Source organism: Achroia grisella, unplaced genomic scaffold (assembly GCF_030625045.1).
Source record: "Achroia grisella isolate CSIRO2021 unplaced genomic scaffold, CSIRO_AGI_Agris_v1 utg976, whole genome shotgun sequence".
NCBI lineage: Eukaryota > Metazoa > Arthropoda > Insecta > Lepidoptera > Pyralidae > Achroia > Achroia grisella.
The window spans coordinates 613,740-630,454 of NW_026713078.1; the positions used below are offsets into that span (position 1 = coordinate 613,740).

Sequence of the window (16,715 nt, forward strand, 5' to 3'; positions counted from 1 at the left end):
GACTGTGACAAATGGTTAATCATAACAGATAGTATGAGTGTTTTGATGGCTCTTTCGAACGATTCTCATAATAAATTAACCGCTTCCTCTGTAATTCAAAGTATTCGCAGTAAGATGCATGACCTGAAACATAAATTACATAAAGATATTATTCTAATTTGGGTTCCTTCCCATATTGGAGTAATTGGTAATGAGAAAGCAGATGAATTAGCTCGTTTAATAACTAACTGTCCTGTCAATCAAATAGAGAAGAGAATAAAAATTCCGGACAGAGACGTTATTATAGAAATAAAGCAAAGGATTAAAAATCAGTGGATAAAACTTTGGGATGAATCTACTAAAATTAAAGGAAAATGGTTAAAAGAAATTCAACAGGATATTAAATCCCCATGGTTTACTAAAGGAAAAATTAAAATTAGAAGATTTTATACGACATTAAGTCGCTTAAGACTTGGACACGGACGATTTAATGAACACTTGTGTAGAATGAAAATGATATCTAGTCCAGTGTGTAATTATTGTTCAAGCGGAGAAGTACAGACTCTGGATCATCTACTCTTCGATTGTCAACAATTCAATATACAACGTTTAGCTCTAATTGACAAATTAATGTCCATTTACAAGGATCTGAATATCCCGCGCACTATTCAGACTTTACTTAAAAATCAAGAAACATACAAACCAATTTATGAATATATTGTCTCCACAGTAGAAGATATCTGAAGAAAGAAAAAAGAAATTAAAATACAGAAATTATACCAAAGACAACGGCTGTATGGGCTTAGACTCTTTGCCTTTCCATTACGGATAAATAAAACAAAAAAAAAAAAAAATTGACGTCGCATATAAAAATTGCCAAGTTGTCAAAAAATGTCAGCCAACAGGGAGAGTAGCTTAGTTCAATCTTATATTGAATTAAATAAATTTTGTCAAAGTGGCGACTATGATAGAGCTTTAAAAGCAACTGGGAAGAGTAAGTTATATATTATATTTTCATATATTCCCGTTTAAACGTACTGATAGTAATGTTTTCGAAATATAACCTTCAAACTTTCTGTACACCAATCTGCAATTCTAATTTTCTAACTTTTTAATAGATATATTAATAGTGACTGTCATCTTAATAAATTTTTTATGTTTAAGTGGATATATGTAAAATTATTAAATTTGATATTTAATGACTAAGCGACGACTTAGGCTATACATATAATAATTTATATACCCTTGTTTTTTTCAGTCTTACAAATAGCTCCAAATGAACAAAAAGCATTTCATTGCAAAGTGGTATGCCTTATTCAACTCCTCAATTTTAAGGAAGCCTTAGCTATTCTAAATAACCAAAAAAATGCTGCACTTGCTGCTGATTTGCATTTTGAAAAGGCATACACTCAGTATCGCCTCAATACACCTAATGATGCACTGCAGACTGTAGACAATGCTCCTGAATTGACTCCACCATTGAAAGAACTGAGGTATTTATACTCACATTAACTGTTCACTGTGATTTAGTACCTTTATTATTATTTATATTAGATAACTTATGTCTATGTTCTTATTATTTGTTAAATTTCGTTATTATCTATTCTGATATAGAGTTGTAATGTGTGTGTGTGTTGTAAATAACAAATTTCACACAATTCATGTATGTTACTGACTGAGGTATCATACAGACAAGCAGACTTTTGCATTCATAATATTAGTATGTATAAATAAACTGATGATTTTATTTACTTACATGTTTTAAATTTAATTAAATGCCTATTAGGATAACCTAATTAAATTACTAGATAATACGAAACATATTCAGAATTGGCCTTATTATTTTGTTTAATGGAAATCCCTATTGGAATTGTTGTATAACAATAATTGTGTGTGTCTTTTATTGTCACCCTCAATATAACTTTTTATCAAAAAAGTCTAAATATGTAGGGTACTTAAAAATAATCATTCTATGTAAGCCTCAATACAAGCATTCATATTAAAAAACATGATTCTAAAATATAAATGTGTTTTAATCCATAATAGGAATAAATATAGTATTATTCTCATTAATTTCTAAGTAATAAGGGACTTTGAAATGTGGAATTTGGGTTTCAATCCATTTTTAATTTTTTTACACTTTTAAACTTCATATCACAAGAATCATAAGCTTTTATGGGCATAAAGCCTGGATTTTAGATATCTCAAAGCAGAAAAAAATTGATTTTATGCTTGTTTAAATATATTAGGAGTACATAAGTTTTTAGCCATATATGTTACTTGAAGATTTTAACAAATAAAAAAAATTTAGCCGTTTAGATTAGAAAAATAACTGTATTGGACTGATCATGGTGAAGCATTCAAGGGACAAGTCTGTTGTAGACAGCACATATAATGATTTTATCATATATACCTATAATATTCTACATCTTCAATTTCCAGGGCTCAAATTTTATACCGCCTTGAGCAGTATCAAGACTGCTACAACTTGTACCGAGAAGTAGTTAAAAACACTACTGATGAATATGAAGATGAAAGGAAAACCAATATGGCTGCTGTTGTGGCCAATATGGCTGCACTTAATCCAGTAAATATTCTAATATAATTAATTATAATTCTTTTATATTATCTATTTATGTTATTTGGAGACAAGCTGCAAATTTAAAAAGAAAGTGAATAATTAGGGTGTATGCATGCTATATGTTTAATTTTCAAAATGTGTTACTCCACACAAGAATTCACACCAGAGACTCGGTCTCATAAAAGTGACCAAGTTTGACAAACATGGGTGAGGAGTAAATAAATTGTTTGATGTAATTTATATATGGCCCCTGACTAATGAGAGGAAGACCAGTAATATAGCTATATAAATTCTTTATTTAGTGTACACATATTTATTTGGAGAAATGACAGAATAAAAGTATGAAGTTGATAGAATATATTTATAACATAAGAAAATAAAACATGATATATAGTATATCATGGATTATACTTTCTCATTTTGCATTAATTGTATTTAAAAGTCTGCTCAATTTTAATACACTTCAGCAGTTGTTACATATGACTTTTTATAATTTGTCTATTGTTATGCATTTATTTTTATCTCAACTACTATGTCATACCATAACATATAAGGAATAGCAACATTGTTAATCAAGGGTGTCATATGATAATATGATCCTATTCATATATATAATAATAATAATAATAATAAAAGCCTTTATTTACTGTTAACATTACATTACAAATTTACAGCAGTAACTACGGTCCTGATAGTCTACAATTTTTTTTTCCACATATATACTGTTGTGTAAATGGTTTTTTTTTATGGAATAAATGGAATGGTGCACCCGCCTGCGATAACGGTTTTCGCTGGCGGGCTACCAGTGGAGGATGATAAGATGAGGATGAGGTCAGGTTAGTTAGCCCATCGTGATAAATTCACGAAGATTTATCAAGATGGTTTCCAGGGGGAACCGCATGGAGGTCAACCTGACATGGTGCATTGGTAGCAATAAGATCATCAGTCCACATTACGAACAATCCCCTTTCCCCCCTATGTAGATGGTTACCACTTACCATCATTTGGGCACTTAGCTTGTTTAACATTCCAATTATTGGGCTTATGCCTGTAGTAATAGTTGTGTATATAAATGAATAAATTAAATAAAAATGCTTTTTTATATTATAGTCAGCAGACCTGCCCCAATTCAATGCCAACACATATGAGCAAACATACAACACTGGCAGCATACTGGCCATGAAAGGAAAGTACAATGAAGCATTACCTGTGCTGAAGAAAGCCGAGCAGGCATGCTCGGAGAGTGTTATTGATGATGGTGGCACCGAGGAGGAGGCTAAAGAGGAAGCTGGAATAATTAGGTTAGCAAATTTATTAATATTTAATTACAAGGAATCCCAATAGAATGCCCTTCAAGAGACTGACGATACTAATGGGATGACACTCGAAACGGCAGGATTATTTCTTAAATACATACATGTTTATATATACAATTTTGATCCCCATTTGAATTAGGCGAAGGACCGATCTGAGGGGTATATTAATATGAATTAATCATTAAATAGTAAATAGTAGTAAATAGATTTTAATATCATTAGATATTAAAATCTATTTACTTGTAATTGTATTAGATTAATGGACAAAATGAATCTCCATTTGCAGAGTTCAACAAGCATATTGCCTCCAGCAAATGGGCAAGGAAAAGGAAGCTGCATCTATCTACCAGAATGTTTTGAAAGACAAACCGTCTGACCAAGCACTGGTCGCTATTGCTAGTAATAATCTCGTTGTCATCAACAGGTAAGCATATAAGCCAGACTATTTTTTATCGTTATCGTTTTAAATATTCTACATCCAATATAGAATTATGATATGATTGGCAACACTGTCTAAGTTATCACTCTATGGCGCTCTCAATGCAGAGTGCTGTCTGTGACTTTAAAATTAGATACATACTTTTTAACATGGAAACTAATATATGCAATAAAATATGTAAAACACTATCATTGTTTAATTGTAAATAATCGTATTGGTCTTTGGCGATTGTGTCAGTTTTTTTTTCTTATGGATGATAATGGAATGGTGCACCTGCTTACGCTAACCATTTACGCTGGAGGATGATAAGATGAGCGTGAGGTTCGATTAACACAACATGATAAATTTACCATGAATTTGTCATAGCGTAGCTCAAATTCTTGTACTTATTGTAATTTGTTTTGTGTGCTAATAATAAATATATGTTGTTTATATGTCATGTAAAAAAGAAAAAAGGCAGATATTGAACACAATAGAAAATAGACGAGGAAAAATGTTAGGACACGGCACTTGATACGGCACGATGATTTCATGAAAATTATTATTGAAGGAAAAATAGAAGGAAAGAGGGGGAGGGGAAGACCAAGGAATAGCTACATCAAACAAATTGAGGACAAAATGGGAGTCGTGTCGTATCAAGAATTAAAGAGCATGATGGAAGATCGCGGAAAGTGGCAAGAGCTCCACCGACAAGAGCGTAGCTCTTAAATTATGAATGAATGAATATGTCATATATTTTCCAACTATGTTTTTGTTTGTATTCAGAGACACCAATGTGTTCGATTCTCGTAAGCGTATGAAAGCGGCGACACAAGACGGGCTTGAACACAAACTTAATTCTCGTCAACGGGCTGCTATCACGTACAATCAGGCGATACTCGCAATTTACTCCAACCAGGTATATCAAACGTATTTTAATTTTATTTACTCACTACAACAAAAGGATAAGATTGTAATAAGTTATTGAGCTTGACAAGGAGTGATATAGCATAAACTCTATATATATGTGTTTTTTGTTTGTTCTTGGGTATATTGGAACTAGAGGACATGTTTTTTCTACATGGCAACTTTTTATAAAATAATATAAAATAGGTTGTACTGACTGATTAAAACTAATAAAATTGTATATATATTACTAGCTCAGCCGGCAAACGTTGTCTTGCCATATAAATTAATATCGCCATTATATAATACAACTCCAAATTTTGACCATCACCACAATGGATGGTAAAGGGGTGAAAATTAAAAGTTGTCCATAAAATTAAACATATTTTTAGATGAATCATTGTTATCAGTTGGGGTACCAAAAATAAATAACAACCTATTCTCATACCTACCGAGTATGTTATAAAATTTCACCAAAATCGGTTAAAACCTTTTGAAGAAGCATGACAACTATCACTGACACATTATATATATATATATCGGTTTATTTTTCAGCCGGAGTTCTGCAAACAGTGCTGCGTGAAGCTGGCGCGGTCGTTCGGACTGGAGGAGCGAGCGGCGCTGGTGGAGGCAGCCTCGCTGGCCAGGGACGGCCGGGCCGCCGCCGCCACCGCTTGTTTACTGCGCGTCGGCGGCCTCGCCCTCGCCGCCGTGCAGCTCGCGCTCGCGCAGGTACGGGCAGCTCGCGCTCGCGCAGGTACGTGCAGCTCGCGCTCGCGCAGGTACGTGCAGCTCGCGCTCGCGCAGGTACGTGCAGCTCGCGCTCGCGCAGGTACGTGCAGCTCGCGCTCGCGCAGGTACGTGCAGCTCGCGCTCGCGCAGGTACGTGCAGCTCTCGCTCGCGCAGGTACGTGCAGCTCGCGCTCGCGCAGGTACGTGCAGCTCGCGCTCGCGCAGGTACGTGCAGCTCTCGCTCGCGCAGGTACGTGCAGCTCGCGCTCGCGCAGGTACGTGCAGCTCGCGCTCGCGCAGGTACGTGCAGCTCTCGCTCGCGCAGGTACGTGCAGCTCGCGCTCGCGCAGGTACGTGCAGCTCTCGCTCGCGCAGGTACGTGCAGCTCGCGCTCGCGCAGGTACGTGCAGCTCGCGCTCGCGCAGGTACGTGCAGCTCGCGCTCGCGCAGGTACGTGCAGCTCTCGCTCGCGCAGGTACGTGCAGCTCTCGCTCGCGCAGGTACGTGCAGCTCGCGCTCGCGCAGGTACGTGCAGCTCGCGCTCGCGCAGGTACGTGCAGCTCTCGCTCGCGCAGGTACGTGCAGCTCGCGCTCGCGCAGGTACGTGCAGCTCGCGCTCGCGCAGGTACGGGCAGCTCGCGCTAGCGCCTGCCTGCTGCCGTCCTAGACGCCGTGCATTTGCACGTGTGTGCGTCATTCATTATATCAGTATTATGTAAAAAGTAATTAAAATATTCATTTGAGTCCTAAAATAAAGCTATAAATCAAAATATACAGTGCCTAATAATACATTACTCTAATAGGGTGATCGTAAAGCGGCCGTGAAACTGCTGGACGAAAGTGAATACAAATACCGGCCAGGCGTCATCGGAGTGCTGTGTACGCTGCTCAGTGCGGACGGCGAGTACAAGAGGGTTTCAGAGATGTTCACCGATGTTTACGAACATTATAAGAACGATGAGGTTGGTACACTAACTATACTACTATAAATTGCTGACTACTAGTTTAATATAGTGATTAAAAAATTAAATTTTAAAAGAAAGTCAAATGACATGACTTAAGCCTATTCACGTGCGAAAGAGTCACGCCAAAAATAATTAAATGAATAATAATAATAGTAAAAAATTACGATTGGTTTCACACGCTGAATCGCGAGCGCTTCTTATTGCGTAGGAAAGAACTTGTGCTGTAAAGGTTTACACGACACGGTTACGCATCATTAGAATAGTTGGAATGAAAACGTTATATACAGCGGTTCGCGTCGCTGCAGCACCGGCAGCGCTGCGGCCACGGTCTTTAAAATAATAGGAATTAAATAATGTGTGTGTGCAGCGGTTCGCATCGCTGCGCGCAGTGTGGCGCGGCGCTGCAGCGGCGCATGCGCGTGCCGGCGAGACGCGTGCGGGCGCTGCAGCGCTGGCAGCGCTGCGTGCAGCCGCGCCGGAAGACGCACGCAGTCTCGCGCGGCTCGTCAAGCTGCTGGCCGCGCACGAGCCCGACCGCGCGAGGCAACTGGCTAAGGAACTGCCGCGGCTCGACCGCCTAGAGGTAACTATTGTTCATTAAGAAATCTACAGCTATATTGGCGTGTATATTGTGTACTAAAGCCAACAAATTTAAGTATATTTAATAATGCAAGAAATATTTGATCATTATAAAAAAAAAATATTATTCCGCTATCTATTCTATGTGTAACAATAATCATAAATAAAAGCCGGAAAGTAATATAAGTGTGTATTATTATAAATGTATTAAGTTTATTTGAAAATAATTTCTATTACGCATAATGTAGAATTTTTCGGAGACTACATCGACAAATAATTTATTGAACTTTCAGACTAAAGTCGATATTGATGCACTGGAATCGTCTAAATGGATGATGGGAGCGAAAGTTGTCAAGAAAACTGTGCAGAGCAAACAAGAGCAATCGCCTGGGTGAGTGACGTACATTCATTTCATAAGATTGCACCATACAAGAATATTGAAAACACATTACAAACAGGACTCTTGATCCCTCGTTATGGTAAACGTAGCACTAAAAATTTAACGTCCTCAGTAATTTGTAGCACACAGCTCTACCGCTAATTTGATATGTTATGAATGTTCATCATAATCAGATATTCCATCCGGTCTACATAATATAATTTTGTAGGACGCCTGGATCAGAGTTGGGCCAGAAAACGAAGGCCAAACGTAAACGCAAGACTAAACTTCCACCCAACGCGGACTTGTCAAAACCTCCGGATCCAGAAAGGTAAAAAATATTAATAACTAACTATTACCCGCGACTTTATTTGCTATTTTTTGCACAACAAATTATTCGTCCTCATGCTAATCAATTTTTGTGTCACATTTTATTAATATGTATTCGTGAAGACTGGAAGAAATAGTAATTTGTCTTCCTAAAGCCCATCCTTACATGATGATATTGTCAATATTCGAGCCTAATATCTTCTGATTCAGAAATGAAACACGTGACGTGTTATCACGTGGACTATATACTTGTTTGTTAGTATAATTATATTACATGTATATATATACATTTTCCTCTAATGCATATTCAAATGCGTTTGTCAGATGGCTGCCGAAGTACGAACGCACTGCGTACAGGAAGCGGCGCGGTGTGCGGCGTGACGTCATCAAGGGAAGCCAGGGCATGAGTACCACCGCCACCGACCAGTAGTAAGTTAACCATTCATTATCTTATTATAATTGAAAAGGCCTAACCATTGTTGATAATATTTATGGTTTAACACACCCCCTCACTTTTTGGAGATCGCGGGCGCGGACTCCGAAAAGTACGGAGTTTTGTATTTATGAGTACTAGCAATCGCCTACTGGTCGAAATTCGACCATAATTTATTTCAATTATATGTTTGAACAATATTAATGTTTAAAGTTTAGTTTATTGTATAGTCTATAGTTCTATAATAATAGGCACAGGAAATAAACAAAAGAGTATATATGCGAGTGTGTGTCAAATACATGGTAATATATTTTTTTTATTATTGATTTAATGTATTTATTATACCTTATTAAAAAACCCGTTTATTAGTTTTATATAGAAGTCTCTATATAAACTATAAATTTCACACTCCTCCGGCCGCACAGTTTTCGTAAAACAACAAAGTTTTTGCTTCATATATTAATAGATAGATGACCTGACCATTTGTATTCGATGGAGTGTTTTCTTTCGTATTTAGATATTTTAAAATAATTGCAGTCGTCGAATATATATCAGTATTACAAGCTTTGGTTATTTAGTTTTTTCTATTCACATGTTTGAAATATTTTGGATGGCAAGTAATAGTAAAATGAGCAGCAGGTATGTCAACTATATGTGAGTGGACCCGCTCTCTACGTCTTGGACGGTTGTATATAAATATTACATTAAAATTACAGCGATATGAGCAAACAACAAGCAGCGTCGGCAGCAGCAGCGGCGGCCACGGCAGCGAAGAGCCCTCGTGTGGAAACCAAGCAGGCGGACAACGCCTGGCAACGCAAGCAACAGCAGAAGAAGAAGGGCAAGGGTCGCAAGTGGTAGAGAAATACACATTTTATATCTATACTACTTTGTTTTATTCATCGATATTGAGTCTCTAAGGTTTACCGGCTACGAGTGACTTACGTGTTCCCCTTAAACTAGAAAACCCCCTTAATCTAAAAGGGAAAACACTTACAAGACCATGATCCGGACTGGTGTCTCGTTGGATCAGAGTACTGACCCGTAAAGGCGACGGAAGAAAAACAACTGCATACAACTGAAATGTGAATGTTGAGATGGATGTGTGGTCTGATAAGAATGGACATGATAAATAATGTATACATCAAAAGAAGTATGAATGTAGCGCTGATGTCGGAGTAGTTGAAGAATAAACGTCTATCATGGAATGAGTAAGAACGACTATGTAAAAAATGTTATGGCAAGCAAGGGAGTGAATAACGAGACGATTGCGATCAGCGAATGGAAGATAAAAACATTACGTCGACCATAAATAAATGGGTTAAGGCAACTCATCATTTGCCTTAACCCATTTATAGGTTAGGTTTAATTAAAACGCCTTAAACACGGCACTAAAATCTGCAAAAATATCTGAATGGTGGGCACATTACGTGAAATCGGCCACTATTTCACAACACACGAGGCAATTTAAAAGCCAAGCACTTCCATATCAATGTTCGGATATTGCCACTGATTTTAGAGCCGTGTGTAGCATATAATATCCCGATTTAGACTGCTGACTGCTGCCATATTTAAAAGGGCGGGGCGTAGCAATCAATGCGCCAATCAGATCGGAGTCGGATATAGTCGATTTGTCGTTATGTAATCGTAATATAACGTGACGACTAATCGACTTATTGCTTTAATCTGAATTTCTGACCCAGTTTCGTAGACAGGACTGGCGGGATGCCAAATATTATGAGTGGCGACATACATATATATAATTTTTATTCATGTTTCCGTCACATCTGTTATTAGGTGCACTCACATCGCAACGCAAACGCATACATAGAATATGTTAGCAGCGAGTGACATGGCTGCGTTGCACGCAAACAAAAATCATGCGAGTTTCCGAAGGGGAAGTGATACAAGCAAAATATTTCCTTTTCTTCCGTGAACAATGTTTATGCTAGCACATGAGGTGTACTTATGGTTGAGATTTCGAGAATTTTCGGTAATTCGTTTTAAAGTGATGATAGTTTGATATATTGTACATTTTCGTTACAATAAACTACATTCAATGCATCAGTTTAGGTTCAAAGAATAAAAGTCATTTAGATCAAAGAATTTATTAACCTAAATTTCTTACAATGAATAGTTATCGCTTTGCATTTTTTCTCTTTGATTTACCCGGGCGTTGATTCTTCTTCTTACTGTTAGGTTTGAATGACTTATTTTTTATATTAAATGGCCTCTTCTTAGCTGAACTGTTGAAACCATCCATTTGATTCGAGGATTCCCTTGTATTTAATTTAGAACCTTTCTTTTTACCGCCAAATCCAAATTTCTTATCTTTCAAAGCGCGTCTTTTAGCCGCTTTATTTTGAGGACCTTTATCTTTACCTTTTCCTTTTAAATTTTTCCCTTTGTTATCCTCTAAGAAGTCCAAATCAGCTGATTTGCCTTTTCTTACCCGTTTCAACTGTTCTAGCATATGTTTCTTGTCAGCAGCTTGTTTTAGTTTAGCATCAATCTGTAAATAATTTAGTTTGTGAATGTTATATTTCCGCAACAAAATGGCAGATGGAAATATATTTAGATTTCAAGATAGATATTATAAGGATATAGGCATTTACATCAAAAAAGAAACAGCCAGTTATTAGACTATCAGAGTGGCTATAACATCCCATGAACACTGCGGTCAAAACTACTCTTGCCAGTTCCTCTCATCGGATATAGCTGACCGAACTGGTTACTAGGGATAGTGATAACAAATTATGAAAATAGAATAATGAAATACACATACAGCTAGAGGACACTTTCAGCTATATATGATGACTTGTATATCTGGCTAAAAGTGTTCTATAGCAATCATAAATAATTCTGACCTTAATGTATTATTCAGGTGGTTCTTAAATTTTTTGCCACTCCCAATTATTTCAAATAAAAAAACCGTTATATGTACCTGTACACGTTTAGCAATCTTTTTCTGGTCTCGTAGCTGCCGTACTTTTTCAAGTCGAGCCTGCGCCGCCTGCTTCGCTAATAGGTTCTTACGCACTTTCTGCATGTGTTCATCCGTCTTTGCCATTTCCGCGAAATATTCATCAGGTCTGTAGATATTTAAAAAAATACAATTTGAATATCAATATTTATATTTACATGAATTTCTTCCGTTATTATGTCTGTGGTTCATAACAGAAGAAGTTCATCTCAAGAGAAAATTATTTAAATTTTATTACTTTCATATTTTAATTCATGTTCACTTTAGTAGTATTATAAAATAGTAACCAACCCAGGTGCTCGTAACTTTATCTGTTATGAATATATTAACATAATAGATAAGCTTGTCATTCTGAATGAATACTTTAAACAGTGAATTTTACATAAATACGTAAGACTATTTATGAAAAAGGTCATGACTATTAAAATAAACAGAAATCCACATAGGTTAGTAGTTAAGGACATTCCAAATTCAGACAAATATGACTAAAGCTACAATTAATAATAATCTAAAATATAAATTATGATATAATTCAATAATAATTAAAATTATTGTTACATAAATCTAGTTCTATTATATATACAGTAGTATCTCAACATTTTTTGTCACATGCGCGTTACCGTCCCTTAAGAAACCTTAACATACTTCTTCCTTGAAAATCCTTCTTGAAAAACATAATATAAGTTTAAGTCCTGTAACCTTGCTCCTATCTTAAAGCAATTTTCCCCATTGAAATTAATGGAAATGCCGTTCCAACTCCCAAAACACCCCCTCAGCTGTTTTTTCTGATGCTACTCAGTTTGGAGCTGGCATTATACTCTTTATCAACTTCTTCTGTTTGTCATTGAGTGCTACTTACTGTAGGTCAATTACTCACACACCTTACTCATGTTTTTCTATGATTCAATAGACATCATCTTCTTTGGACCAATGGTTATCTCATCTCAAATACTTGCACTTGTATATGAGATACCACTGTATATTATAAATTGCATGCCAGATATACCTGGCAAAATAAATGTGCATATTATACTGTAATTATGTTGTAAGCAAATAAATAATAACAATAGAGGATTGTTAGTAATGGAAAACAGGGATTGTTAGTACAACACATTATTCAGATATATCATATTGCATGTCAGCAATAACATGACTATTATTTAATGGAAAAAGTCTACTTTGCACTAAGTAAATACTTTTTGTTTCATTTCTAATTGTTTATTACAAATTAAATAAGAAATATTTAGTTAATGGATAGTATAATAAGTTTTTAGATATATTTAAGTATTTATTTTCTCTCCATACCTTCTGGTAGGCACACCAAGTTCCTTAAGTTTCTTTATTCCCTCCAGAACAGCTGATTGTGCCTGCCGATGGATGAGATTCTCCCGTTTGAACTCATTAAGCACTGGATCTTGTGTAGGGTCATAGTCTTTGTGACCCCTAGAATTTTCTTTTATATTCCTGAATAATATGACATTAATAATATATAAGTAATTATTTACTGTAATTCCAAGTATTATACAAAGGTGACCAACCACAAACAAAATGGTGCTTATAGAAAATAAAAATATACCAACAAAAATATATTATATTGATAGTTAGAGAGTCATGAATTAGTGGGCTGAAAAGGTGTGGGATCAAATCTGGTTGGTATCAAAAAAATAAATCCAAACAATTTTAAGACAATGTTAAGCTTATTCTCTGTCATATTGAATTCCATATAGCCAATGAAACAGGCATTTCAAGTGTGCATGACAGTACCAATTGACAACGCTTCTAATTAATCCATCTGTGATAACAATATTAAACATACAATATTATCATAATTTATGATAAATTTATATGAATCAAGTATGTTTAGACAAATATATGAAAATATATTTATATCTACAAGAGCAGGTACTTACTTTCGTCTTTGCGCTGTCTCCTGTATTTGTAAGGCAACGTCTGGAGCCAGTGGTGCTACAGTGGTAACAAGATCCAATGTTTCAATCCAGGGTAAATTTAATTTAAACTCCTTTAATTTTGATTTTAACTCAAGTACATTGTTAACGTATTTTTTCTCTATTTTTTCTATTTCTTCATTAAGTCCAGGCTTGAGTAATCCTTTTGCAAATGCTTCTTGTAACTGCAGAAAAATAATGTGTTAATTTATATTATAACCTAAACTTAAACATAACCAAAAAAATATTACAGAACAGTACCTCTTCATCGGAATCTACTTCTGTATCACTATCGTTCAATACGAAATCAGTCATTTTACCTAAGTACTAAATAATATTCAAACTTCTGATAAAAATAAAGTTTTTATTCTAAGTTTCATAACCTCAAAGCATGGATAAAATGCACGAAGATAAACCTACATACACAATACACTGTTACTATCACAGATAATAATCACTGTCACTGCTGACCATAAAAAGTATAGACTGTGACAAGGAACAATACTCTAAAGAGGACTGTGATATATTCCATATAAGTCAATCACAGAACTCACAGTCACAGAGTACTTTTTTTATACTAATGGAAATTAAACGAATGAAAGAAGTTTTCTTCTAAAAGTTTACATTGCATATGAAACTAAAATTTTCTCAATAGAAACAAGAAACATAAAATGCAAACTTGGCAAGTAATACAAAAATATTTTGAACCTTATGCCTTTATCTATTAAAGATAAAAGGGAATTTTGTCCTATTCGCACAGATTCACTGGTAATGACGGGTATAATAAAAAATAATAGACAATGAATAGGTATAACATATATTTTCATTGTCGTGTTTGGTGTTCATTCGTAAAACATATATATTTCTTAAAGCTTTTTACAAAGTTTACTGTGTAGTTTATATGCAAAAAAATTAATAACTTATTTGACAAAATAACATTAGTTGTACCATGTAATTAAAAAAAAAATTGGGAGGAGGTGAAATGGAAAATGAAAGTTTGCGTAGTATACGTATATAGTACATATATAAAAAAATACAGTTTTGGTGTTGTACACCGCTCTACCTCCGATAGTCGCAACCCGCGGGTTCTATGCTTAGCAACATTTGTATTCACGAATACGATTGTTTGTATCGGTTTTCTATATATTACTAGCTACCCGCTCTTGTTCCGCATGGGTGTATATATATATATATATATCTTTATCTTGAATCTCTTTGTCTATTGCTAAAAACTACATTACAAGCCGTTGTGTATTTTATAAGATCTAAGCGAACAGACAGCGGAAGCTACTTCATTTTATACTATGTGAAAATGTATGTATGTATGTATTTACAAATAAACCGTATTTGTATCACTTGTCTAGTACCCATAAAAACACGCTCTGCTTGGCTTGGGACAGTGAGATGGGAGTACAAGCTGCTGTGCGAAATTGCGAATTGAAAAAAAAATCTCGGGATATTGAATTTTCGGTAAATTTTTTGTCTTGAATTTTGTGTATCATAGCGGTATTATTCCAGAAGAATAACGCCATCGCTCAGATTAATTATGTTTTTAATTTATATTTCTGACTAACACTTCGATGATGCACCGAAAAGTTGTAATTTACAAACAACGATAGATAGATAGCAGAATGATTCGAACTCAGAACCTTTAACTCTAAGTCGGGTAGTAAACCACTAGTTTTAATTTAGCCTTAAAACGTGATAATAAGAGTTATGGCTGAAATAGACTTTGTAAAAAGACATCTACATGGGAACCTTAGTCTCACCTATTTCAGTCTATAAGCTGCTTACTTTGTAAGGTGTGATTCTGTTCTCCGTGAAGTAAGACATTGGAATTAAACAGCTAAAGGCATGACATCTTATTCTTTCCTAGTAAGAATTGTTTTATTTTAATGTTAATAAATGGTCATCAAAATTTTGAATTTGCTTTCTTTAGCCTCATCTCCTAAAAAAAACTACAAAATATATTTCTATTGTCTATTCCCAATTATTCTCTATGGAAAATCGCCATTGTCTATGGAAATCTTTGAGATTCTCTATGGATTAAGTAAGCGGAAATCCCACTGAAGGCATATTACCAAAATAATAATATTGTGCACTTTCTCAATGTACTATTAATTAAAAAGACGCACAAATCTTATATTTATGTAAAACTAATTGTATACTATAATTTTCTATTATACTTTTCTAGCAAATCGTTTTATTTAACTAAAAGTTTTTAATTACTTCACAAATGAAGAATCTTAGAATTCTATTTGACCGGAAGTACTAGTCCTCCGACATGTTTCGTGAAACCCCGTTGTTTTGTATCAAGAAAATGCAATGGCCGCCATCTTCGACTCTTGTGAATGTTTTGATCGTAGTTTCGAACTTTGAGGCCTATTTCATGTGTACTATGCGATTTTATGATGGAAACAGTTTCGCTACATCGTAGGTGTTAATAAATATTTCGCGCAAAGGTTAGTACAGATTTCTTACAGTATTTTATTAAAAAGTGTTTACATCTGGATTTCATAGTTCGTAACTATTGTGATGCTGTCATATTGGGTAAATATATAGTAATTTCAATTAATTATCCCCTACTGGTTGTTGTAATTTCTATTTTAATTCATTAATATGTTTTTCACTTGATATAATCATACGAACCTCATTTTTGTATATGCATACATTTCGAAGCCCTTTGTTACTATGCGAGATCGGTGATTATGTTACACGTTTATATATACTTAATTTAAGAATATTATTAATTGGTTTTAGTTAAATATTGTCTTTTAAGTTTGTGTTTACTTTTCTTGATGTTTATTGCCTAGACATTTCTGTTTCCGTGCGACAATAATGGCGGCAGTGGATTAACCTATTCACATATTTATTGCTTTTATTCTGCTGTGGCTGTAGTGTCAGTGTAAAAATATGGTTTTATTATTATAATTTTGCCGTAGGATACAATTTAAAGTGACTTGCCTCTTGATTCTGGAACAATGACCTCGAGATTCGTATCTGTAGTAGTGTAATAGTGTCGGACTAAAAATATTTTTATCCGAAATCATGGTGCACAACGTCCGTATTCTAGAAGATTTCGAAGATATATGGGTAAAAAGTCAATTTTCAATTGCAGTCACATGAAATAAATTTGGAGGCCGAAGTGCTCTCCAAGGCGTCATCTCG

The 16,715-nt window shown here is 35.1% G+C and overlaps 2 protein-coding genes across 2 annotated transcripts; one reads left to right on the plus strand and one right to left on the minus strand.

Moving 5' to 3' along the window:
• Positions 1-865: 865 nt before the first annotated feature.
• LOC131854335 (signal recognition particle subunit SRP72) lies at positions 866-9,484 on the plus strand. Its single transcript, XM_059205442.1, has 13 exons — positions 866-973; positions 1,238-1,472; positions 2,422-2,566; positions 3,671-3,861; positions 4,163-4,300; positions 5,081-5,213; positions 5,756-5,932; positions 6,736-6,894; positions 7,265-7,480; positions 7,770-7,867; positions 8,085-8,186; positions 8,510-8,614; positions 9,335-9,484. The coding sequence occupies exons 1-13, from the start codon at positions 871-873 to the stop codon at positions 9,477-9,479; spliced, it is 1,947 nt and encodes a 648-aa protein (XP_059061425.1). The 5' UTR covers positions 866-870; the 3' UTR covers positions 9,480-9,484.
• Positions 9,485-10,739: 1,255 nt separating this feature from the next.
• On the minus strand, positions 10,740-14,032 carry LOC131854358 (probable rRNA-processing protein EBP2 homolog). The gene is made up of 5 exons (XM_059205464.1): positions 13,809-14,032; positions 13,512-13,732; positions 12,907-13,065; positions 11,563-11,710; positions 10,740-11,130 (listed from the first exon to the last, which is right to left on the minus strand). The coding sequence occupies exons 1-5, from the start codon at positions 13,860-13,862 to the stop codon at positions 10,756-10,758; spliced, it is 957 nt and encodes a 318-aa protein (XP_059061447.1). The 5' UTR covers positions 13,863-14,032; the 3' UTR covers positions 10,740-10,755.
• Between the last annotated feature and the right edge of the window lie 2,683 nt (positions 14,033-16,715).